Source organism: Aythya fuligula, chromosome 10, assembly GCF_009819795.1.
Source record: "Aythya fuligula isolate bAytFul2 chromosome 10, bAytFul2.pri, whole genome shotgun sequence".
Taxonomy (NCBI): Eukaryota; Metazoa; Chordata; class Aves; order Anseriformes; family Anatidae; genus Aythya; species Aythya fuligula.
In genome coordinates this window covers 14,400,361-14,425,975 of record NC_045568.1, presented here as the reverse complement: position 1 = coordinate 14,425,975, position 25,615 = coordinate 14,400,361, and the positions used below count along the sequence as shown (strand labels likewise).

The 25,615-nt window shown below is 41.5% G+C and overlaps 1 protein-coding gene across 1 annotated transcript in view; it reads right to left on the bottom strand.

Annotated features, from left to right (window-relative positions):
* Nucleotides 1–25,615, bottom strand: part of PTPRG (protein tyrosine phosphatase receptor type G) — a 397,438-nt gene that overhangs the window by 3,412 nt on the left and 368,411 nt on the right. The window contains exons 15-27 of the mRNA XM_032193863.1: nucleotides 23,852–23,943; nucleotides 13,673–13,769; nucleotides 11,912–11,994; nucleotides 11,550–11,684; nucleotides 11,187–11,321; nucleotides 10,613–10,785; nucleotides 9,443–9,578; nucleotides 8,963–9,109; nucleotides 7,051–7,144; nucleotides 5,693–5,769; nucleotides 5,138–5,266; nucleotides 3,004–3,150; nucleotides 2,136–2,278 (exon numbers count right to left, since the gene is read on the bottom strand). Coding sequence (XP_032049754.1) covers nucleotides 2,136–2,278; nucleotides 3,004–3,150; nucleotides 5,138–5,266; nucleotides 5,693–5,769; nucleotides 7,051–7,144; nucleotides 8,963–9,109; nucleotides 9,443–9,578; nucleotides 10,613–10,785; nucleotides 11,187–11,321; nucleotides 11,550–11,684; nucleotides 11,912–11,994; nucleotides 13,673–13,769; nucleotides 23,852–23,943 — 1,588 coding nt within the window. The remainder of the gene's footprint in view (nucleotides 1–2,135; nucleotides 2,279–3,003; nucleotides 3,151–5,137; nucleotides 5,267–5,692; nucleotides 5,770–7,050; nucleotides 7,145–8,962; nucleotides 9,110–9,442; nucleotides 9,579–10,612; nucleotides 10,786–11,186; nucleotides 11,322–11,549; nucleotides 11,685–11,911; nucleotides 11,995–13,672; nucleotides 13,770–23,851; nucleotides 23,944–25,615) is intronic.

Below are 25,615 nucleotides of genomic sequence, written 5' to 3'. Positions count from 1 at the left end.
ACCCTCAACTGAGCTCTGCTCTCCTGATATTCAGGAGACTGAAATTCTGCCCTGGTTTTGTGAAGTCTACTCCGTGACTTTGAGAAAGTCTGTGTCTAAATGTCCCAACCTGTAAAAGGGGACATTGGTGCTGATTTACTCTGCAAACTGTTTGGAGAACTCTACATGAAAACTTAAATAATCGGCAAGTACTGCGCTGCCATCTGGTACAATACGATTACCACTAGGATTTTTTACAACATTCCTGTGGAAATCAAGACATATGCTGACTTAATTTCGTATGATTTTTGCAAACTCAATTTGCCTAGAAATTGGAAGCAGAAATCAGATCACAATAGACCTGCTATTTTTGATGAAAAGTCTCCAGAAGAAGCAGGGCTTCTGCAGAACTACAGAGATGGCTGCGACTGATCATCTACAGGGACAGCGGACAAAGTGTCTAGTGCATGGGCCTGGTGGGACACAACTGAAGGCCTCTTGGGGCCTAATGGCTCCGTTTCTACTTGAGTTGATTACTGCCAGCTCCCAACAATCTGAAGGCTTTTCTCTCTGAAATTATGCAACAAATTTTCATCTAGTTGCCTACATATGGGCAGTTATATTTAAAGTTCTTGACAACTGTCTCCAGTTGGAATTTCTGAACTACTTGCTGTTATCGAGTTCATCCCACCATGTACTTCCTAAATACCACATGCATTTAGTATCTGCAAATTCATATATTTGGAATTAATCTGCAGTTGTAATTACTAGTGGATTATATGATACAGTAGTTGCATGTAGTAAAGGGAAATTTTTGTTTTCAGCTACATTTGCTCAGGCCTCAGTAAAAAGCAGAATCCACATTATGTATTAGGCATAAAAGTAAAATCATTGAATATGACAAATAAACCAAAAAAGCAATTTACAGAAAGAATGACTCAGCAACTTGTTAGAAATGTGATTTTGAATAATTTTTTTTTTTTTTGGTCTAGCATGAAATGCCCAAATCAATAATGGTTCCAATTTTGTAAAACATAATCTTAAGTACTGCAAGAGCAGCAAAACCTCACTTCAGACTACCCAAAGCATGAATATTAAAAACTAGCCTGGAATTAATAAGTGCTGGCATAAGCCAACAGAGCTCACACTGTGCATTAGCAAGGCAGGAAACAGTGGGAGAAAAACCACTTCCTGCAGCCCAAGGCACCATTTGGTGGAGTGTGCTGGGAAAAACCTGTTGCAGCAGCACACGCTGATGTGAAGTGAAAGCTCTTTCTGCAACAGCAGATATCAGCACGCAATCACACATCAGCACAAAGGCTGATCTGACCTCTGAAATACCAGAGTATGCTAATAACATTTTTGTACATAAGGTTAAGATTTCTATGACTTTTCCACTAACTCTGCTTTGTAGCAAAGGCAGAAGGTATAATAGACTTGAGTGCAGGAGGCTTGAAGGGGTAGCAGTTGTTTATGCTGGCTTGGTGTTTGCTCTACGGGTGACTCAAGCAGTGTCAGAAATCAGGCTTCCTTGGGATTTTAATGGCAGAATGACTCCACGAAGCACTGTGCCCACCAGGAAACAGCTCCTTCCAAAAACAGCCCTGTTAGACCGAGGCTTCGGTTTCACAGTAACAGTATTTTGCAGCTCCATGATGTGTGCAAAGCAGTAACATTCAATGCAGTATTTAGTATCTTAAATAACTGGGCATTCAAGCATAGCTGGCAAGACAATGCTCACCATTACACGACAAAAGAGATGAGTGTTGGGGCATGCTGGCCCTGTGTTAGCAGGCTACTTCCATTTGGCACCATGTGGGCCCCTTGGAGTGTTTTGGGGGAAGCAGAAGGAAGGAAAATAAATCTGCTCTCAGATAACCTAGGCTCTTTTTCACAAGACACTGCTGCTCGTACTGAGACACTGCTAAGCTGAGCTTGCTCTATGCCTCACCTGGCACGTTAAACCTCAGTTATCAGACAGGAGCTCAGGGCTGTTTTGAAAGTGGTTTCCGTAAGCCCTTACCAGGCTGCTCAAAGCCTTACCTAAACCAGGGCTCTGCTGGCTTGTGAAACCTGTTGTAGAATCTGTATGGGATATCTCCATGTACAAAAGAATCCAAAATGCATACAAAGCAAGAAAAAAAAAAAAGACATACTCATCATGAACTATGGTGGGGCCATCCCTTGTTAAGGCCTCTTCCTTGATTACATTGATAAGTTCAAAGGTACTGCTTATGGGAGCATCTGGGTTTGGCCATTTAGGACACTGAAAGTGGCGGACCTCCAGAACGTAGTCATCCTGAAATGAAAAACCAGCCTCAGCATTAGCTACTTTAACATTTATCCACTCCATGTATAAAGATGCCCAGCTCTGTAGCAGCCCTTTAATAGTGAACACCCTAAAATTATGCAACTTTAACAAAATGTTTAGTTAATGAAGATTTTATATTTCATTTCAGAGCCTATATCCATATACACCCTCTCTGAGCCAATACCTCAAAAGCCAAACAAGAGAAGAGTAATCAAGGAATCTAAATTTAAAAGGGCTTGCAAACCAATGTTTTGCAGCAAAATCCAGCTGCAATTCCAATACCAAACTAGAGATAGGCTTGTGGCTCAAAAGAAATGTGCTTAATAAGCAAACCACCCTTAACACCCCGAATAATTACACTATAAATATTGACATTTATAAGCACGAATAGGACAATAAACCTTGGTGTAGTTTACAAAGAATAATTCCATCTACTTTTGCAATTTCTGAATGAAAATCAGCGTCTTCACTTTCAAATATTCACACATTAAATACGACAGCCTCACTAGCTAGAAGAATCTACCTGAAGTAGAAAATGTGAGAGGGGGAAGGAGCCAACAAGAACACCTTTCCTAGTGAGCAACATGCATTCATGGGCATTTACAAGTAAATAGTTTTCAAAATTGTTTGTGAACTCATCATTTGTCATATTTAAATGATATCAACAACATTTTGGAGAAGAGCCAAGATCCACATTTGGAGGTTTATTTTACCTGGGTAGCTTCAAGGATAAAGTCATGGATGATAATTTGCTCTTCATTAGAGAGGCACAGTCTGTCTTTGCTGATAAGGGTCACAGTAAAGGCCTCACAGTTCATGGATTCCTCGCGACTTGGCCAGTACACAAACTCATCTTCTGCCTGGAGGAACAAAACAACACACTGTTGCAGCCTTTCACATACCTTGTGTGTGACTGAAATCCAGTGGATCAAAAAATCGGTTTGATAAATAGAGATGATCAGAAGCTGATCTCTACAAGCCCTTTTTGTCTAAAAGCAACCTACTATTAGTCTACTAGTAGTCAGTAAGCCTGCCAGATCCCTCCTTTGTGTGTCCAAACAGGTAACGTCTGCTTTTTAATTGGTTTCATAGGGAAATGGTTATCTTACCTCACTCGTACTTAACCTTTGTATTATATCCCAGGCTTTATTACCTCCTGCCTAGACAGTTTTGCATGAAAGGCAGACACCTGTTTAGAAAAAAATCATTAACCTTTAATAATTAATTGCTTATTATTTTAATTTATATTTTTGTGGCCTAATCCAAAACTCAGGGGTATTAGTGGAAGGTCTGTGGATCAGGTCTAGGTAGAAGAGTGATGTATACTTAAGAGTGGAATTTTTAGAGGTGGAGGGAAGAATGAGGAAGAAAGAAGACACTCAAGCTCATGAGAAAACATGAGCTATGAACCCACTTCATCCCTCTGCAGCCATGAATGTCTATAAAAACAGGCTTATTTCTGTGGGCCTGGAGCCTTCATGCACACGATGTGCAAGACACCGTTGGGACTTCTGTCTTAAACAAAAACAGTCCTGAAAACAGGACCTAGGATCCTAAGTATTGAGTGCTCTGCAAATTCCACCCTCAGTGTGCAGAGGCACCAGCAACCCACGTAACATTGCTAAATGCTGTGGAAGTGACCTGTTTTTCAATGTGACAGGTTCTCGCAGCAGGCATTATGGTCTCATCCTTTGGCATTAAACATTTGTCACCTTGATGCTGTCCCAGCTCTGTTCGTCCCCTCCTTGGCAGCCAACACAACACAAACCAAACCAAACCAAACACTGAGCCAACACAAGGGTGCTAATGCCCTGCTAGCCAACCTCCACGCTGGGCACCATGAAGATGAAAGCAGGCACCAGGTGTACTTGCAAGGGATATGGTCTAGGCCGGTGCTCCTCCTTTGCCTTTTAAATCACTGATGTTCTGCCGAGCTAGTCCACAGACTTGTAAAGACAAGAGCAGCCTCTTCATTTCTAGCTGACATGCTTTCATTTTGTTAGTACTTTCTTATTCAATCGTATTTCTCTGAACACTTTTTGCCTTGCAGTGCCTGCAATCCCTTTCATCACACTGCACTCAGGAAGCATATCGACTGCTGCCTCTTTAGTAGCCCCTCATGACTGCTATTTTCCTGCTGTAGTGGAGGTGGTTTCTCTACCATTCTCAGCTACAGCTGTCTCTGCATCTCAGTTATGCATGCAAGAAAAAATGAACCATTTAGTTCCTAATCCTTTTCGTCCTGCCCTCTTGAGACATGCTAGTAAATCTGGAAGCAGTGATTAGCACTTCACCTGTGTCACTTGCTTCTCTCTTCTCGTTATTTCCACTTAAATTAACATACACGTTTGCTTTTTGCTTACATCAAAAATAACTTTTGTAACCTTTCCCAGCCTTAAGTCTTGCGTGGTTTTAGTCTTAACCCCCCTGGAAACAACTGACTTATCCTAATGCCCCTGCTTTGTATTTCTGCTCCTGTCAAAGTCCTTACCCATGGCCCTGGCCAGACAGTAACCTCACTGCCTTACATCCTGCCAGCTGGGTAACCCACAGGAGCTTCGCAGAGCTGTCATCGGCAGCATGCTGCCTGGAAGCACCGTGGTCTGCTCCAACTCACTGCAGTTTATGCTGTCTTTCCCAAGGGTGAGAGCAGAAAGAAAGAGTAGAAAACAGGCTCCACACTTAGGAATTTATCTATTTGTGCCAAGCTTAGGGCAAAGTTTGAGAAGATGGCCCAAAAAATGTTTTTTCTTTCCAGCCTGGAATAGCCATAGCATGTATCTACATGGGTTGCCTGCTGGGCTGAGCGACTGCCGCAAGGCACAGGGAGGGAAGCGTCTCACTCACCAGGCTCTGGTTGTCCGGCAGCATGACGATGATCTGTGCGTTGTGATCCCAGATCATTCGCCAGAAATCTTTAGTTGTATGTGGCAGTGGATGTTGGGTTATGATGAACTCGTTACTCCTGTAGTAGCCCTTTTGCAGCAAAACAAACCGCAGTTACTTACTGCCTTCAACAGTTTTAGAGCATTAATTTTATCTTTGGGGACACATAATGACCCTATTTCATTTTATTCCACAATATTTTCACACAGACTATAATTTTGTAACTCCATTTCCATCCTGCAGAGTCTCTGTTGTTTTCATTTACTCTAAATCCCAGTATTTATTTGACTGTATCTCATGGAAATACACATTCCACCTAAATGCATCTTGTATTTAATTTTTTTAGGCAACAATCTTTAATAAAACACAGTTAATAGCTTTACGTTATGGGGAAGGTGTTAAAATCTCATCTGTTAATACACAGCCATTACATACAGAATTAAGACAATTACAGGCATCTGGTATTTAGCACCTTAGAATTGATTTTACTTTGTAATTAGGTGTTGGCTTCCTCACCATGATATAAGAGGCATTAATGTAATCAGTTCCCTTCATTCCAGGCAGCGGTGCCAAGCCCACTCTAGCACGCTCAGCTATAAGATAAAGAAAAGAAGAAAAAAATATCAAAGTCTGGTCATGGCACATTGCAGAAAGCAAGAATTTCTCAGACGTTAACAAACCAAATACTGTGCAGCTCCCATCTCCCCCAGGAGCAGGCCAGCACTTTAACCGTGTTAAAGCATTGCCTGCTAACACAGGATATAAAAGAGAATGTTGCACAATATTCCCACAAGGACAAAGTAATTTCAGGAATCAAATTTTACTATAGCAAAGATTTTCACAGCAGGCTGAATTACCAAATAACAGTATATGCAGTGATAACAGGGGATTTAAGGTAATTCTTGACTGCAGCGTTCCATTTGTCTCCAGCAGCACACAAACCCAGCTGATTTATTTTGTTTTCCCTACCACTCCGTAGCACGACCATCACTCACTCTCCCAGCTGGAGGGTGAGATAACCTCCTCAGACAAAGCCCTTCCCTAACAGGTAGCCCCGCAGAAGCGGCTACGTGTTCTTCAGGAGGTCTGCACTGCTCCGTGTTTGAGGGTTGGGTTCAACAACATCCCGAAGCCAACTGACAGGCTCCTACTGCCCAGCTGAAACCACCGCAATCACTGCAGCTACACGACACCAACTCTAAAGTCACATAGGCTATTTCAGTCCATTCACCTTTGTTTTCAGCGTGTATCCTTATGATTTCCCTTTTTTATGACCAACCTTCATGATGGACCAAATCTGTGTCATTACAACTTTGCAGTAGCTTGGCTATTGCCTGTCCTGTACGTCCTGTGCTTGGGCGGAAAGTGATGGGAACAACATTGTGCTTCTGCTTGGTTTGGTGCAAGTTCATATTGCTTAGCAATTGGGCATAGATTCCATATTAATAACTGTGAAACTGTGGCCTTGGGCACTAAATACCCTCAAATCTACAGAAAGCTCGCACACAAGAATTGAGTGTACTTGCTGAATTATAAAAAAGGAAAAAACGTGTGCCAATCACCCTGGGAGATCTCACCTGAGCTGGGAGCTGTATCAAAGTAATTATCACAGTATTCCATAGATTATCCCCTACCTAATTATTCAAATTCTTAAGCACTTCAAATTAACACTTCACTTGGACAGTATATCTGGCTGACACCGTAACTATTTTCTTTTGTTCAGTTTCATCAGAGTAATGGTGAAAGACAGCTTGGTCTGAACAGAAGATTACAGTTCTCCTTCCTAGTGGCTATGCCTTTTCATGCATAACACAGGGAGAATTAGCTACAAAAACTTATGCTAGGTAGTAATCAAACTGAAGATGTGATCTTACACGGCACGACTGATGAGTTCCTGTTCTTCTCTTTGTTGCAGTCTTTCTGAGCACTGAAGCATTCCACGTATTTTGCATTACACTGTGTAACCAGCTGAAAGAGAATAAAGTAGTAAGTCACTCCTCATAGCGATCTAAATGAAGAGAGGTGGTTTCTTTGCCAACTCCTGGGAAGATGCATCAGTAGAAGAATAAACTGCATTGTTAAACTTGTTTAAAATACTCAAGATGCCAATGGAAATCATCCTTTTCATACAATATGTTTAATGGATAAAAAGATCTTTGCAGCTCTCAGCTTCGAAACATCCTGAAAATGAAGTTCCATCAAAATGTATTTTCACAGAACACTACATTTAGTTATTTTTGAGAATATATTTCAAAGACTTGCAGACATTTTCAGTCAGAAGCAGGTCTCAAGGAAGAAAAGCTAGCAAAATAAAACAGTGACAAAAGAAAACCAAAAAACTTTTACATTTACTTTCAAAATAAAAGTGAGATCGTTCCTACAGAATGACTTTTTCCTGCCAGGCCTTTTGTGAACCCATCATGCCAGCAGCAGAGATCTGAGGCCATGGGTTACATTATCTGGCCTGCTAAATTTGTTCTGGGCACAATGAAAAGTCACGGAGGCAGATTTGTACTTGAATATTCTGCCAGTGCATGGGGAATCTCTAACAGAGCAAGGAAGATGAAGGTGGCTTTTCCATCTCCTGCATTTGCAACTCATTACTCAACGTAACTTTACTCTAAGACAGTTGAATGTGAACTACTGTCCGAAGGCATGAGTGCGGGTTATTTTCTGCCAGCTCTGTGGTAGCAGCAGAAATCTGGGAAAAAAAAATTAATAATTGCTGCTTTCTTAGTCCTGGTTTCACATCCACTCTAAACAAGATTGCTTAACTCACCCCTGTACTCGCAGTAGGTCTGTTGGAAGTTACAGAGTTTCTAAACATCTGTGCAACTCTAGCAAAGGAAGCCATTTCCGAAAATGGCACTTACTTTTTTTTTTTTTTTTGAAATTTTGCCATGAGTCATGAGAAAACATCTTTATACTTATAGTTTAATATTTTTAATAAAAGTGGAACACATTTTTTTTTTTTAATAACAGATGTTTTTCTTCTGTTGCGTTTTATGTGTGTATGTTTGTACTTGTTTCTTTAATTTAATAATTAAGCATCTGGAATTTCTACAAATGAATTCTGAGAATATCTTGTTCATTTGTTGAATAGCTTTGCATCTGCTAAAATTTAACAGTTTCAATTCCTCGGGTAGTTATTAAACTGAGTGAGCTTAGCTGTGAAAACAGACATCATGTATAATCTTCCTATGATACACAGTCTCACAAAATAGTTTTAAATGCATTCAAATAAAATGCAATCAGAAAATCTTAGGTTTCAAATAGATCCAGGCAAACTTTGGCCATGATGAAAGCAGCTGTAATATAGTAAGGAAAAGCAGCAAGCATTGTTAGCAACCAGAAAGTCATATTGTATTTCCTGGTCTTAAAACATTTTTAATTCTTTAATTCCACAACACTGAAATGATAAGTGGTACTAAGAACCTTATTTCATTTTGTTCTCCATATATATGCATGAGAACCACAGTTTAGAGGAAGACCTCCAGCCAAGTTACACACACGCTCAGGAATGCCCCAGCTCCCTTCAGAATGGGGAGACGAGCAGCACACTTCAGTATCCATGCTCCTCTTCTCACCTTTGACTCCAAGGGTATTAGTACTGATTTCCAGCAGCGCAGCTAAGACTTGTTGAACACTGAGCTTCCCAAGATGATGTGCTGTGCTAATCAAGTGTTCTGGTTTGGTTCACTATCTATGACAATAGATGGTGAAGACATGCCATGCAACACAGAGTGGAGAAATCAAGTCCCTCTGGATGGGAGCGATAAGCCTTACCTTGAACTGCTTTTCTAGTCGTGTCTTCCCTCCTATGCCAGGTATGAGGATGCTGTTAACATAACTGTGCAGCTGGTTTGCAGATACTTCAGTCTCTTTCCCAAGGATGGCTTCCAACAAGGCATCATGAATAAAAATGTACTGCTCCTAGATAAACAACAGCATGTCACGTAGGCACTTGAATAAACTGAACAGCTGGCTTTAACTGAGGGGTAGGGCACTAAAGGAGGGCATACAAAACAAGCCACCCATGCAAATACTGCCAAATCCAGAATAAACATTTACAAGTGTAACAAATACAACTTTGAAGAACTCATAGGCAAAATCTTAAGTTTCTGGTCTAGATAAAGAGAGACATTCCTGTGCAATACACTTGATATATGCAATACTTACAGAGGTGTAAATAAAAAATCTATTTGCTTTTTGATTGCAACATAATAATGAACATTTTTTTAAATTGAACCCCACTGCAATCATTACCTCTGTCTGGACGAGGTAGTTGCGCTGTGTCCTGATATGTTTCAGGAAACCCAGGACATTAACTGTGCTTTTGTCTTTTATCTGTTGCAGCATACTGTCTATCACAATGTAGGTACCAGTTCTGCCGACACCCGCACTACGGAAAACATAAGAGAAACTCCATGTAATGCAGCTGGACTGAAGTAAATGTTCACAACAGGAGAACAGAACTAAACATATGCAGCTGTTCCCAGACTCTCATTTCCCTGCAAGCTTGAACCATGAAAGTTACTAAACAGAATATTTTGGTTTTCTGGGAATTTTATCAGGCATGTATTTCTCCCATTTGTGGTATCTCAGTCCTGTAAGAGAAAGATGAGCGTTATATAAGCCATCGTGCCTGAGCCACTGAAGCTGTCTAGGCTTGCAGGCCAGGGCAGCAAGGATGGGGCTGCCATGGTCCTGAATTTCACAGCCTGGCTGTTTGCATGAGCTGAGACTTGGATGTGCTGCTTTCATTGCTGTTGTTACTGGTGTTGGCCAGAGGAAGCCATGTGGCAATCCACTCTGTGCCAAACTGGTGAGGTTGCTCCAGGCTGTGGGCTGTCCTGGTTGGCTTCAGCCATAAAGTAATGCCGAAGCTTCGTGGTGGAGCTGTAATGGTGCTCTGCAAATGCAGGTGGTACTATGGCAAGGCCTAGGAGGGGCTAACCCTGTGGAGGCAGGACTTCTGGAAGGGGAAGAGGGCAGTCCCAGATTCAACACAGAGGAGGGAGAGGGAAACTGTTCAGAGCTGCTCAATGAGCTCTAACTCCATCATCCTCTCCTCTTTGCTATGGTTTTGTACAGCCCCCTTGCACACAGCGATGGAGAACACATCCCTCAGCTCAATTTAAGGGAAGTGTGGGCTGGTGGAAAACAGACTTTGAAACAGAAACTGCACAGCCACATCCGTGCAATGCTCAGCAGCTCACCATCATGATGCAGGGCTTTGCTAATGTAACTGGGCTGCTTTTGCCTTGGAGGTGGCTTAAAATGTAGGCAAAGCTAACTCATGCCTCCCCACACTCCACAGGGCAGGCACACTCCCATGCTAATAACTCGTGGTGTTTTCCTTCACTGGCATTTAGAAGAGCACACACTGCAAAATAGCCATTTGTACCATGAAGAAATTAATCACACCCATCATACCTGCAGTGCACAACCACTGGTCCCATGTCTGGGGTTCTGGCTGCAGAGGATCTCCTAACGAAGGTTAGCACAGGCAGAGCATACTCTGGCACACCCATGTCAGGCCACTGAGTGTAGTGATACTGAATAACCGTTCTCTCATTCTGGCGCCCTTTTGGGTTTCCTTTCTGACCCTGCATGCAAAGTAGGAGCAGAGAAAAAAGAAAGATTAGGAAAGAAGAGCATGCAAATATAATTCAATCCTACTGGCTTGCTTGGATGAAAAAGTGCTGGACTATTACAGAAGAAATCTTCTGCAGCTCTGCCTCCTGCTAGGTGGAGACAGAGTTCAAGAAAAAATACACATGGGAATAACAGCAGCAGCTGCGATACCTAACCAGCAGCAAATTTGAGAGAAAGAAACATAGCTTAATCCTTTCACCAGGTTCCTTGTAATCCTGTTTTTGTTTACTTATTTCCCATCCACCTGCTGCTTCAAGTTGCCTATGCAACAGCTGAATTTCCTCCTGCATGGCTTGCATCCTTTACACAAGCTAGAAGGCATCTGGATGAGAACAGTGAAAGCTTCACCCACCTTCTTCATCTTCGTGTTCCTGACTGTGAAGCGGCGCACAGTGTAGCAGGCGTGAATGTTTGTGCTCTTCAGTGTCACTATTATGTTGCCATACTCCTCGCTATTCTCTGACGGCCAGTACTGGTCACATTTTCTCTGAACAAAGACATAGTTGGATGGGTTGGCTGAAGGTTTGAACTTTCTTTACATTTGTGTTTAAAGTTTTTTATAAAAAGTAAAATCATGGCTAGCTATGCAACCCTCTATGTTAGCTACGGTTTAGACATCAACATGTATCATCCCGGACCATTTAAAAGAAATTCTGCCCACATGAGTTGGAGAGATAGTAAGGAGTATCTGCTAATAAACTAGAAAATCTCTTACTCTTCCTTTTTCGACAAGGTTTGTGATCATGACAATGATTCCAGTATTTTGTTCCCAAATCATCCTCCAGAAATCTTCAAAGGTAGACTTTAAAGGTCCCTGGGTAGCAATGTAGGCTTTTGCTTTGTTGTAACCCTTCAAAGAAAACCATAATGCCAAGTGAGATGAAAGCAGTATCATGGCAGAGGTATTAATAATTTAAAGGTAACAACGAAAGGTGCCTTTCTCATTCAGAATAGTGAGGAATCTGTAGCAAAATTATCAAGTGAAATTGGAAAACACAAACACTTCACAAGTAGCAATACTTCCTCCTTGTGGAGGGATTCAGAGTTAGAGAAGAAAAAACAATGAAAAGAACTTACATCAACGTAATTAGCATTAATGTAGTCACTGTGCTTAGAATCCTTTCCTGGTAAAGGCCTTAGCTTCACCCTACTGTGATCATCTGCAGGACAGAAAACAGAGCAGAAGCATTAAGGAAACATGATGCAGAACTGCAGGTATACGTCCCATTTCCTAGGTACCAGAGCAGCCTTTATTAATACCCTGCACAAACTGGCTTTGGACTGGAAGTGGAAGGTGTCTGTTCTTGGTCACCTGGATGAATTGTCTGTTCTTCCCCATCTGAAAATGGTAGCAGGTCCTCAAGGCTTCACATCCCTTAAATCACACAGTTCATGCTGGGACAGCTTATCTTTAAAAGACACTGTAGAAAGATCTCTAGGATCATCTGCATTGCACAGTGTAATGTGATTCAAAGAGCCACAGCACCACACAGGGCTGTGTAATGTGGTGCAGAGGCACCAGCTCAGCTCTTGCAGGCAGTAGAGCTGCCTTTGCTTGGCTCAGTGTCTGAGCTCATTATCCTCCACTCTGTGCTGTGCTCTGACAGCTCTACTGGCTCTGGAGAGTGAATGTCCCCACTCCTTCACCACCCGCATCATACCAGGAAGATAGACTTTAGATTGTGCTTTTCCACTCCTTAGCTCCTGTTTTTTTTTTGCACTCAAATGCCTGACTTCCTGCTTAAATCGGAAGAAATTGCAGCCCTTCTGCTTCTAAGCAGCAGTATGGGCCTGGGAGGGGCTTCCAACACATGCAGGAAAGAGACACATGGGCTAACTTTAAGCAGGAAGAATCTGGTTTTGTTTGCCTTCCAAGGCACCAAGGGAGAAAGAGGTTCCTTCAGGTGCAACTTGGAGCACCGAAGTTCCTGCTTCGATTCTCCTCTAGTGGTACTTCTCTCTCTGTGCTTAGAGGGACCAGACACCTATGTCTAAAATCAGAGCTGGGACACCTACAACGAATCCCCTTGCCCAAGGACATGTAGCAAGCGTGTTACTGGTCCTTAGCCTACACCTTGATAGATTCTGAGAGTCAGAGACATGCATTTTCTCCCTATGCCATCAAAAACATTCAAGATTTAGTGTAAATTTTAAGAACACTGGGGACTCTGTATCAGCAACTTTCCATCTTTGATCCTAAACCACAGTAACTGCTGCACCTCACATCAGAGAACAACATGGAAAAAAGTCACCGCATTTACATTCCAGGCCTGTAATAATTTGCACTGAGTCCAGATTTGCAGTTCTCAGAGGAATACAGGCAAAGCCTGCACTGTGCTACAAAGATCACTGCTTGTCCAAGTCGTACACATGGTTGAAGCAGTTTGAAATACAGCAGATATATTCTGCAAGATTTAGCACCTTTGGGATTATAAGGAAATCTCAGGGATCATCAGTAAAACTCTTTTCTCCACCGTGCACTTCCCTTAGGCCAGTTTTCGGATGTTAGCAGGCAGAAGAGCTCTGATCATCAATTTATCCCAGTTATTCCTCCACAAAGTTTCAGAGCAAACCAGTACTTCTAAATCTACGCTTGGACCATCAAACTGGAAACTATTTTAAAACAAAAGCTGGAGTGAGATCCTAGCCTCAGAGAAGTTAAAATGTCCACTGCCTTTAGAAGGAAAATGATCTCCCTGTCACACTGTCATGTATTTATTAACTATTGTGTAATAACGTAACTTTAACCCACCTGCTTTTCCAGTCACACAGACACAGTGTGAGAGGAGAGTGTTTTTCCTGTTTGATTAAACGTGCTCACTGCTGGTGCTTACTTACATGCTAGGATGTTGATGTATCTGTTCTTGTGCTTGTTGTCGGGGTGGTTGGAGTGCTCTGCAGTGATGTTCATGTCGGCTGTACAGCGTTGCACTTCCTAGGCATAAAAATTATTCAGATGCAAAATGCGTCAGCCCCAAAAATGAAGCTCTATCTCCTTTTGCAACAGCTCATAGAAACCGCGTTCAAAATATCGATATCTTAATTACTGGATTAAACACACAGTCATTCAGCATTTTCCTGTAGGACGTGGTCTGCTTAAACCAAGGAGGTGTTAGCCTGGCTTATGCTCCTCTTTGCAGACCTGGTGACAGATGCAGTCTGGGCACCCCAAGGGTGGCTGTCCCATCTGACCAGCAGTCCATCCATCTTCGGGACTGCATCTCCTGTGGCACCCCACTGTCTCCCCCCTTGGGAAAGGAAGAAGAGTCCCTTCAAAGGCAAGAGTGGCCACAATGCAGGGTAAGAAATGAAGCACAGAGAACATTTCAACGGCAGTCTTTTGACCGCAGGACAACTAATTTGCTTATAACCTCTCAAAACAGGGTTTCTGACATTTCAGCTTGGCACTGACCTTTTGTTAGTTCTCTGCAGAGAGATGCCTTTTATAAAATATAAATAAAATAGATCTTTGAAGATAACAGCTAGTGCTTTAAATACCACTTCTTGGACACTGATGAACAGCCAATGATACAGTGAAAGAGATAAAAGGTTGCATCCACATATATATACCGGAGCGATGTCTATTCAGACATTCAGAAAGCAGGACGAGTCTGTCTCAAAGCTCGAGATGCAGGTGTCTGTCTAGACAGGTTAGATACCAAACTCCCATTGACTTTTCAACTCTGAACCTACTCCTTACACCATCGGCCATCAGAATACAGGGCTATTGAAATGGGGCAGTGGAGGATCTCTTCTTAGCCCCTTGAGAAGCAGCTATTCTGCTTGGCCAGGCTGCCCTAAAGATTTGCACACATCAGAGATTGTCTTGCAAACTAAACACTACAATTCCTCAACTCATGTATGATACCACCTCCAGGACAGATTTTTTTGTCTATTTAATTAGTTGTCTTGAAAATGCTAAAACTCTTTTTTAATACTAGCATAAATATTTGTAGTTTTAAAACACATTTTTGAAAAATATATCAATGTTTGGAGCTCACAAAGTTGCAGAAGAAACTACAGTTATTTAAATCTTTTGTGAGCCCCAGAAATCACACCAAATAGAACCAATTTCCCCCAAGGATATATGGGGAAGTGCCAAATTGCTTTGTATTCCAGGCTTTAAAAATAACAGTACAGAACCTGCCTAAGAGGGAAAGTCATTAGGAGCTCACAGCTGCTACAAAGATCACAAGCTAAGTGACAGAGAAAAATTATCAAGAGAAATGCTATACAAACAGCAGATGTAACAGAGTTCAGCATTATGCAGACATTTCACAAAGGAGTTGCATTGCAATTTTGATATCTTCCCCAGCATTTACATTTTAAAAGTGCAAAGTGTACTAAAACCTTGAACATTTTATAGCTTTTATATCCCCATGACACTCCCAAATAAAAATTGCCTCTCTTTTTCTCTTCCCCCTCTCCACAGGGAGAAATACGCTGCATTCAAGGAGGTGAGCTGAGCAAAGACAAAGAGGAATCGGGCAAAACTCACAGCTGATCCTAACAGAATAGTTCCGTTTCTATCACGGATGAAAAACCACATTAAAATGTGCACTTCCCTAATTCTGCTTGTCAGCTCCAGTAAACAAGGGACTTCTGATTATACACTGGGCAGGAACAGCTCAGCCCAAGTCATAAATGGAAAAGCAGCATTACTTATATGTTAGCTCAATTTAATGTATTTTTGTTTTACTTATTTTTGCATTTAGAAATCGTGTAATAGCAGTGCTGTACTCTTTGAGTTCACTACTAAAAAATACCCTCCCACTTCTGAAAAGCCTTACGTCAGCCCCTACATCCCTGCATCACTACAAAATTCTTTTTACAAGTTATTAGCATTGAAACATTTATGCCAAATGCTGCAGAATTTAACGCAGATGAATCCAAAAAGGTTCTGTGGAGAATACTCTAAAAAGTTATAGAATGTAACAGGGAATTACATCCCTGCTAAGGAATTTTCTCTGACAGTTTAAATACTACACAGTAAATGTATCACTTTCTATTAAATTCTATAGGACTTTTCCATAAGGGAATTGTTGGTGAGGTTAATCACTTTAATTAACCTTTTTATGTTGATGCTGACTGTTTTCTCAACTGTACATGTTCCCAGCTGGCCAATATAAAGTTAATAGAAGAGGAAGATTAAGCTAAGATGGTGAAAAACACAGCAGTGGAAAAGACAGTCTTATGCTGTGAGAGCTGATCATCTGAAAATGGCTTTTCCTAGCACATAACATTCTAAGTGAATTTTGGTACTCTGGAAAACTGCTATAATGGTGGATTCCTGTTCCACAGGAGACTGTGAAAAGGCGATTGTTCAAGAAAAGCTTCTCCCTTGCCAATGCAGGTGTTTTTTTTTTTTTGTTTTGTTTTTTGTTTTTTGTCTTTTTTTTAAAAATCAGTGTAGGACAATAAAAGGCCGTTTCAATTTCAGCCCCCTTTCCCCAGTCCAGGCCACACAAACAAAGCATTGGGATGCTGACGCTGTCCTACAAGAAGGAGCCTGAGAATATCCTCCAGCTTCATGCTGGCCACTGACAACGCTTGGCTGTGCTGCACGGACAGGTAAGATTGAGAGCAGAGGTTGGTTATCCATGGTTGGCCCTCCTGGGCTCACCTCTCCAAATTCTAAAAGCAAATGACTAAACCACAGGCTCACTGCATCAGACAGCATGACATAACTTAACATTCTTTTGTTATTAAAGTCAACAGGGTTGCCTTTCATCAAAGCACAAAATGCTTTAAGAAGGCAAGACTAGTTGCTGCCTGTTATCTATGCCTCAGCTCAGAACATTATTTGCCCTTTGGCAGAAGGGGATGGCCTAGTATTAACTAATATCACTCTGGAGGAAGTTCCAAAAAGTCACCATACTAATTATGCTATTTTACCACATTTTATATATATTACATATTTATTTTCTCAGCATTTTCTATTGGTTACGCAATTAACGCCCTGGGATTTCTAAGTCATACTGGCTACGAAGTCATTCATTTGCATTTAAAACACCCCCGTGATTATATTATTATTCCCACTTAAGTTTGCAGGCAGCCCACCAGGTCTGGTCTGATCCCAGGCTGCTCACTGCAGCCTAAACAAACTCCTCTGCAATTAACACATAACTGCTTCTGGCACCTTGGAGCAGTACAGCCAATGCCCCTACCGCCACCTCCATTATTCACCCTCTCATATCAAACAAACTTTCAGGTCCAAAGTCCTTTCTTCGCCTTCCTTCATCCTGCTTAGCCTCTTCCCCTGATTTTAAGGGCGGCTGGCTAGCGCACCGCTGCTCCTCATGTTTAACTGCAGAACGCATTGCTGCCCAAAGATGAATGGATACAGGCTCTGATTCTGTCCTTTCAACTTATCATTGACAACCCAAGAAACCAAAGTACATGGTTTCAATTGACCGTTAGTTACTGTAAAAAGTGTTCTAGTCTATGCTATTATGGCTAATTTACCTTTTAATTATATTGTCTATGCTAATGCTAATTGGAATTTGATATACCCAGGTTTAACGACCCATTTTCATTGCCTTTCTGAAACAAGTTAAAGATTAGTTTCTTCTAAACTTCAAAGAATTTCCATTTAAGTGTAAAATCAAACCGCTTCAGCATCATGCTGGCAATATAAGGGTCTGAGCAAGAATTTTTGCTACAGTGACTGAGCAGGAACTCGCTCCTTTGATTTGGCCTTATGCAGTGCTGCTGTTGTTTCCTATTACTTTAGTAAAGAGATGTCCTAGCAGGGGCCGAACTGTAAAAGCCTATGAATAGCAATGAGGAGGAATCAGGAACAAAGGAAAGGATCCTAACCTAAAGGACTAAATAAGAAACGAGCCATGGCTATGTTTTGATATTATTGTGATATTTTTCAGCGTAAAAGCAGCTAGTTCATCCATCCCTAAGATCATTTTTGATCTATTATTTTAATCCCAAATTAGAGAATTCTCTGGTAGTGCTCTCGCTGTTTCTTTTATCACAGCAAACATGAAGATGGCACACCAATAGAGACAGCAAATAGCATTTGAAGATCTCCCACAGGAACAGTGTAGATTTTTGCAATAATTTAGCACTAGTAGAAACTCTCTGATGGCACTCAAGAGAGGGGTGAGCTGGGGACAGCCTAGGCAGAAGAGGAAAATAAATAAATCAAAAGGACTGAACCCAGGAATAACAGTGGAAGAATCATGAACAGACCATTAAAAATTCATGCAAGTGCGAGCAAGTCAGGACCACTGAGCTGGGCAGGCTGCTAAGCCGTATACCCAAGTGATGCCTGCAGATGTGGGAGAGCAGAGGATGGAGGAGCACTGTTTGCTCGCTGTATCCTGCCCTTCGTTATGGTCCGGTGTGAGTCTGGCTGAAACCTCACATTCCCTGTGTGAAGCTACGGCTGCTCTGAATACTCCTCTGAGGACTTCCAGGCAGAAACTTTGTGTATGCTGCTGGGCTGCAATTAACAGACAGCCTGGAGGTGTTTCAGAGACGTGCAGATGTGGCACTAAGGGACATGGCTTGGTGATGTGACTCAGTAGGTCAGGTTGACTGCTGGACTCGATGATCTGAAAGTCTTTTCCAACCTGAATAGTTCTATGATATCTGGACTTCTTTTAGAGTTTCTTTTCTACTTTTTCTCTTAATTCATGCCAGTTTCTTAGGGTGGGTTGGGCAGTGAGACAGAGGCTCCAGGAAGACCTCTCCTGCAGTAGTCCTTCGTCTTCCAGCTTCACAGTGCTGCTTCCCTTTGCTTTCACTACAGCAATGCACAGCCTGAGAATACCTCTAATTATGGCAGTTTTGGGCCAGGGTTATAAAACATTTCCCAGTGCAGCAATGTCTGCTAGCAACACGCTTTTGAAACAGCATCCTTCTACTGCCAAATTCCTTGGTGTAGACGCAGTTCTGAGTCTGGTGTAAGCTATGTCTAATCTGTAAAAGATGCCAGTGTAACTACACAGTGCTTTTAGTGCCTTGAGAAATGTGCAAAGCGCAGCATTATCTCAGTCTTCAATGCCACCCTTCACTAGAGAATACCGGTCTGAGGTCACTGCTTAAAGACAGCTAGTGACCCCTGCCCCAGACAGCAGCAACCGTGAGAACAGCGTTAGCAAATCCCTGCCCCATCGCTGAAGATATGGATTTATGTTATTTTCTTACATTTCAGGACATTTAGAAGAAGGTGCCACTGGAGTATAAAGATATTTTCAATTTATGTGATGAGGGAGCTAGACAGCCTGCCTCTGAGTTCAGCGAGCCTGTTCAGACTCCAAATTGGCAATGATTCATTACCCTCACATAGGCACTGGCAGGAGAGAGGTCTGCGGAGATTGCATTCACCCACCCTAATCGCTCCCACAGCAGCACTGACCAACTCACTCCAGAATTAGGGAGGAGGTAAATAAAATTGTCTGATCTCAGAAATCCAACTAGGGCGTCGTACTATAAAAATGCATAGTTAGCTTTGGGGACGGAGGGTCATTTCTTGGCTTAATGTTCCTTTCTTAGAGCAAAAGGACATGATGACTCCGAGAAAACTTACTGTGTTATTCCAACAACAGGCCAGGGAGAGGGAGTGAAAAGCTTCGCCGTGGGAGGTGGCACTTCACACCCTTCTTCGATACAAGAATTTGGAGGGCACATGCCCTGTATAATCAGGCTGAGTATCAGGGGAATAGAAGATGTGACATCAGTTTTTAACAAGAGAATCAGAAGGGATTTCAGGCACTACAGCCCACTACGTCTGACTTGTCTACAGGGCAAAGTGCTAGACACTATAATAAATAGCAGAGTCGGTGAGTGCCTCGAATGCGTTGCGGAGAGGTCCCTGAGGAAGCCCATAGGTAAGGACAGTCTAGAAGAGAACTGCATATTTAGTTTTCCAAAATGGTTTTGAAAAAGTTTCTGAGAAAACATTACTTAAAAAACTGATCTTTCATGAAGCAGAAGGAAAATTGCCCCTGTATGCTAAGAGGCATTCACCACCCAGGAATTGTCAGTGTTCACGTTTCTCCAGTGGGACCTTACAGGGACCTAATCTATTCATAAATGGACTGCAAAGCAGACAAAGAGTGTTTATGATGAAAAATTATTCAAGATAATTAGAAAAAAAAAAAAGCTGTTTGTTAAGGGAAGCAGAATGATCTCACAATACTGAGTGGCTGAATGACAAAATGGCAAATGAAATTCAATGTTGATAAATGCAAAGTGATGTACTTGGGAAAAACAGCCCTAACTATACACACACCCTGACAGGTTCCCAATTTGCTATCGCTATTCAGTGACGAGACCTTGGGGTCAGAGCTGATAGTTTTCTGGAGGTGTCAGCTCAGTGCTCAAAGGTTGTTAAATAACAAATAGTATATTAGGAAGGATGAAAGTAATAGAAAACCAAACAGAAAACATCACTGTGCTCCTGCAGAACTCTGCAGTAAACCCACTCATTACATACAGTGCACAGCTTTGGCCTTCCCACCTTGAAAAGGATATGGTAAGGAAAGAAAAAGGTAGAGAGAACACGCCGTCATAAATCTAGAATGGCTTCCTCAAAAAAACAGATTGAATTCTTCAGATCTGAAAAAGGATGATTGAGGGAAGTACACAGAATTATGCGAGGCATTTAAGTGAACAGGTTTTTGTAATGCAAAAACTAGGAGGTGCCAAGAGAAGTTATTAGGCCTGAGTTAAAACCAAAGGAAGTCTGTTCTTGTGGAACAAATTGTAGAATTCATTGCTATGGGATGCTTTGGGCACCAGACATCTAAAAGGGTTCAAGAGGTAATTAGAAATTTGTGGAAGAAAGGTCTATCAAAGACTATTAAATATAACGATGCCAAGAAAATCTCTGGCTAGACAGTGAGTAGATGTAATCTCTGGCTCAGGAAGCCTCTCAATCTCTGCTCAGTCTTGTCCCAGAGCACACAACAAAAAGGGCACCAAACTCTGCCCCAGTGCTGCCCTGTAAAAGTGTAGTACCTCACCCTGTATGCCATGGGTGCTGGAGCTGCCTGAGAGCAAGCCCCAAAACCTCCTCGAGCTTTTCTCAGTTTTAGGTCGAACAAATTCCAAGCTGAAATACAAAGAGTTACATAAGAAACCAGCACCGACAGCACAGGAGTGTGGACTTCAGTTCAAAAAGCTACTCGTTGCCGAGTATTAAATCAGGCCGTATATTTCTAGTTTATATCAAAAAATTGAAAATTCATGGGACTCAAAGGAAATCTTAACAATTCTGTATACACAAGAAAGCTCAGCTATCACCAGACAATAAAGCTGGCTACTTGCACTGTGATTACCCCCAGGGAATAAGGAATTGTTGTGGATGTACTTTCCATCAAAAGATTTGTGAGTTCAAAGTCCTTTTTAACTCTCCACATAAACCGCTTCCTAAGCACATTCACAAAATATTTAGCTGTAATTACACTCATTTTAAGAGGAGGAAGGGGGGAGTATTCATACAATTTACTTCCACGGGAATCTTCTTCATGTAAAAAACAACTCAATTCAACCCACACACGCTGCCAAAAACACAGGAAGAGACACCAAAAAATAGCAACAAACAGCTGGAGAGTGTTTACCTTCTACATAGGGCAGGTTATGTTTATGCCTAGGTCAGTCTTTCCTTTCTTAGGCTCCACCATAAAACCTCTTGCCACAGAAACTTCTGAGGATATTTTTGATGCTTTTCTCATTTAAATAATCCCATGTGCTGGATAACTTTGGGAGGATTTATTTATTCTGTAGGACTGATTTTTTTTATTTTTTTTTTCCCTCAGCATCTCCTTAACACTCTTCTCTCTTCCTTTTGGACGTAAAAAGCAGATTTTTGTAAAAAGGGCTATCAGCAGAACCTGACACCCCTTTTCAGAAGTTCCCTAGGCATGGGGGTTGGAGGTACATCACTAATACTGTGCACGTGTACTGTGTGTGCACACTGCCCAATCCCTCAGCAGTACATCTGTGATCTAGATCAGGTATCACTTTACCTACAGGACCTGTGAAAAATTCTGGGTTCACTCTTCCATCCCATCACTGTGAACCATAAGGGAGAAAATCAGGCCCACGAGGTGTCAGCAGGGCAGAACGTAAGCACCAAAAGCGAGATGGATGGTTTATGCCAGACAGCAGTCGTCTCGTTCCTATTCCCTCTCCTTACTCTAGGAGAAGGTTTCTTTTAGTCTTTAGGAACTGGAGACCTCAGCTACAGAGAAATACATCTGAAGTAGCTATCCAGACTTCAAAGGAGAGGCTCCAAATTTTGAGCAAGTGGGGAGAACAGAATTTGGTGTGTGCAGTGTAGTCGGAGGAGTCTAACTCCCTTCTGAGGGGACCCTGCAGTCCCCAGCACAGGACTAATTGCCTAAAACCATCTCTCCTGACTGGCTGCCACGGCGTGGCACTCGCAGCAGGGAGCTCCAGGAGGAAAGGAAAAATAGGGCTATTAGAGCAGTGTTTTCCTTTGCTAAAACATGGGCGGAAGGTGTCCAACATTTGTTAATAGCAGTGATTTTGTGACAGCTGAAGCAAAGCCAGCTTAAAGCCAGACCAAGTTTACAGATGTGTTGCTGATTATTTTGAATAATTAAATGGTGTAAAACCCAGCTGTGATGAATAGCACTGGGGTCGCAATTCATAAATAATTGAGAAGAGTGAGTCGCATTTGATCATCCTGATCAAATTCTGCTCCCTGGAGAATAAATGTTTGTCCTGAATACCATCAACATTGTTAAATGCCTCAATATTCCTGCTCAGCCATCCAGCCAGCAGTCAATTGAACTAAATCACTTTAACACCTTACACATTTGCCTTCCTCATGAATACAAAACGTTTCTAACTTGCACAACGCTTTTGGGGCATCAGACAAAGCAGCCTCTCTTTATAGACAGTAACCAAACAGCAACAATAAATGTTTTAAATGATCCCATTAAAAACAATTCCTGCATACAGTCCTGTCTTAACTGCAGTAAGTAAAGAAGCTGTAGATATTAGACCACCTATTTTGTTCCAATGCTCTGTTTGTAAGCAGAGCTACCCGTGTGATTCACATGCATCGCACAAACACACCTCTTCTGCTGATAGGGAAGCCAGCACCACAGCTCCATTGCAATTTCCTGGGGCTCCTCCTGCTTCTAAACACTTCTAAAAGTTCAGCTGTGACTGTGATTAGACTGAAAGCAATGCCTAAAAACTACCCAGAGAATACTGACTAATACTTACTGGGTCCGATTGCGGTCCATCTGCATACTATGGGATGTTTACTGTGTTTGGGCAGCATGGGTAACCCAGTTATGGCAAACTGCTTTAATTTCATTGGAATTACCTCAAATTTACAGCATATTTCTAAGTCAGAACCTGTCCTAAGCAGCTAACAAGATGTAGCATTAAGTAAATACTACCGAACAAGTCCTGAAGCCTTTCTCTTTGGTTTTACTGGAGCAAAATAACCAATCACTTCAACAGCAATCTTTCCTGGCTGAACAGACAATCAACAAGGACTCCAAGGAACTGACATGGTGCAAATGAGAGGTACAGCCATAGTTTGGGTTTTTTATACAAGACTAAACTCTATTACTCACAGTGAGCACTATTTTTCTCTTTTTGGGCAAAGGGTGACTTCTAAGTGTGATGGAGAAAAGCAAATACCGGGCCAACAAGACTAAAGTAAGCTGCAGATAGGAAGAGAAACATGGAGTTAAAAACGCCTGCTTGTGCCTTCATGTTGCAGGCAGCTTTTTCTATTTAATAAAAACACAGTAAGGTCTCCCTTAAAGGCACTAATTCCAGTAGAAGGCTGCCTCAGACTCTTGCTCTGTGGCTTGAAACCATTTGTAAACATCCAGTCCCAGTTTACTCATAACTGGTGGCAAATTGGTATTTCCCTATTTCTTCTTATGCATTAGAGCATTGCCTTTACCTGACATGACAACATTGCACAGATGTCACACAGCCCCTTACTATTAATATGCAATTAACTTTAGGAAAATGCCTTTTTATTAGTGGATCATTAAATCATACCTCAAAGTCTTCTGAGAACCCATGCTGGTTATTAGAGTAGAGCTCACTGATGTGTTTAACAAACTGCTTGACTGGAATTGCTTCCATATCATCTGTAGAAAGAAAGAGATATTCAGAGTTGCTATTTGTCTTACAAGTAAAACTTCAACATTTACTTTCTCAACTGCAAACTTAGTAAAGAAAGCATTCACTCCATATCATGTAGATTTGAGTTCCCAGGACCATAGTTAGTTCAATATGCAGTAATAAGAAATCTTGATGAATCTGGCCAATTTTGAGGCAAATTCTTCATATTATACTTGTAATTCTAACCACTGCAAATATGAATATTGAGAGTGTATTCCCTGTGATGCTTATTTGCAAAGTCCAATTGAAGTTCAAGCATCTTTTTGTTCTTTTATGCACTTTGAAGATAGCTGTGAAGGGGATGAAGATGCCAAAGAACAGAATAGACCCCAAATAGGAAGGTACAGTACACAATTGCAACCAGTAAGTTTTTATCAGATTGAGCAGAAACACAAGCTTTTCTCCTGCAGTGGAAAAGTTATTAACTTTTCCCTTTTACACAAAAATATAGTATAGAAAAGAATGTAGCATGATGCCGTTTCTGAGCAAAAAAAACAGGCAACCCAAGAGCCACGGTAATTTGAGCTTCCTCTCATGTCAGATGTATTCTGCTGGACCTTCCATTTATGCTCAGCATAGTGCAATTGCTACCCAATATACCAATAAATCACCCACAAACATTTTCTTAGAAGTAAGAAATCAAATGCTGGAACAGAACTAAAGACAAGCAAGACTATTTCTAGCACCTTCACCTCTGAGCAGATGCTAATAAAACTGGGGTGTAGGATGGTTGCCTTATTTTTCTCTCTTTCCCTCTCTCAGGAAAGGCCTAGATGTTGTTACAACCACCACTGCAGTTGGTAGAAACACTGCGCTTGCCAAGATTCATTAGTTAATATTTTCAGTCTGGCATTTGGAAAATGTAAATTGCTATACAACTGTGATTACTTTCAGCATGTGAAATAATCTATTGCCTGATGGCTACTATTGTCTGATTGCATGATTTTATGGCAATACTCCGGTATTTAAGTATCCCATTTAATATTCTTCTGAAGATCGCATCCAGTTTATGTTTACTCCCAGTAATTCAGTGGTGTATTTTTGCTCCCATTTAACAGCCATATGGTTTGGTGCTACAGCTGCATTATAATCTGGATTCCTTTCCTTTTAAACATCTACATTATGATAGAAAAAATCCAAATATTTCTACAGATACTTAGCAAAATTTAACGATAAATAAATAGATGTGACATTTACTGTATTCAGAGTGAAAGATCTTTGGCAGCTAAAACCCCTAAGCTGTCACATATGCTTTTCTTAGCGAAGGGTATGAAGATCTGTATGTGTAAATGAGGTTCTTCTTTGGCAAGAATTTTATAGATCCAGCCCTGACAATCTGATTGCTCTCCAGCTGATGGCAGTTCATATTGACCATGTCATTACTTCTCTACTCTTATTTTATCAGGTAGCGCTCTAGGGTGGTTTTTGCATCTATTGACATTTTCAGATTTCAATCAGCTCTCTTCTATTTTATTTACAAGAGCCAATTGTTAAAGATATGTTTGCAATCTGATCACCTCCCCGTATAGTAATACTACTTTAATTAACCACATGCTCATTTACTGAATAATAAAGAATTCAAAACATTTGACAAGTGTATGCTCATCTTAGCAAAAAGCTGCAGCATGTAGAAATGCT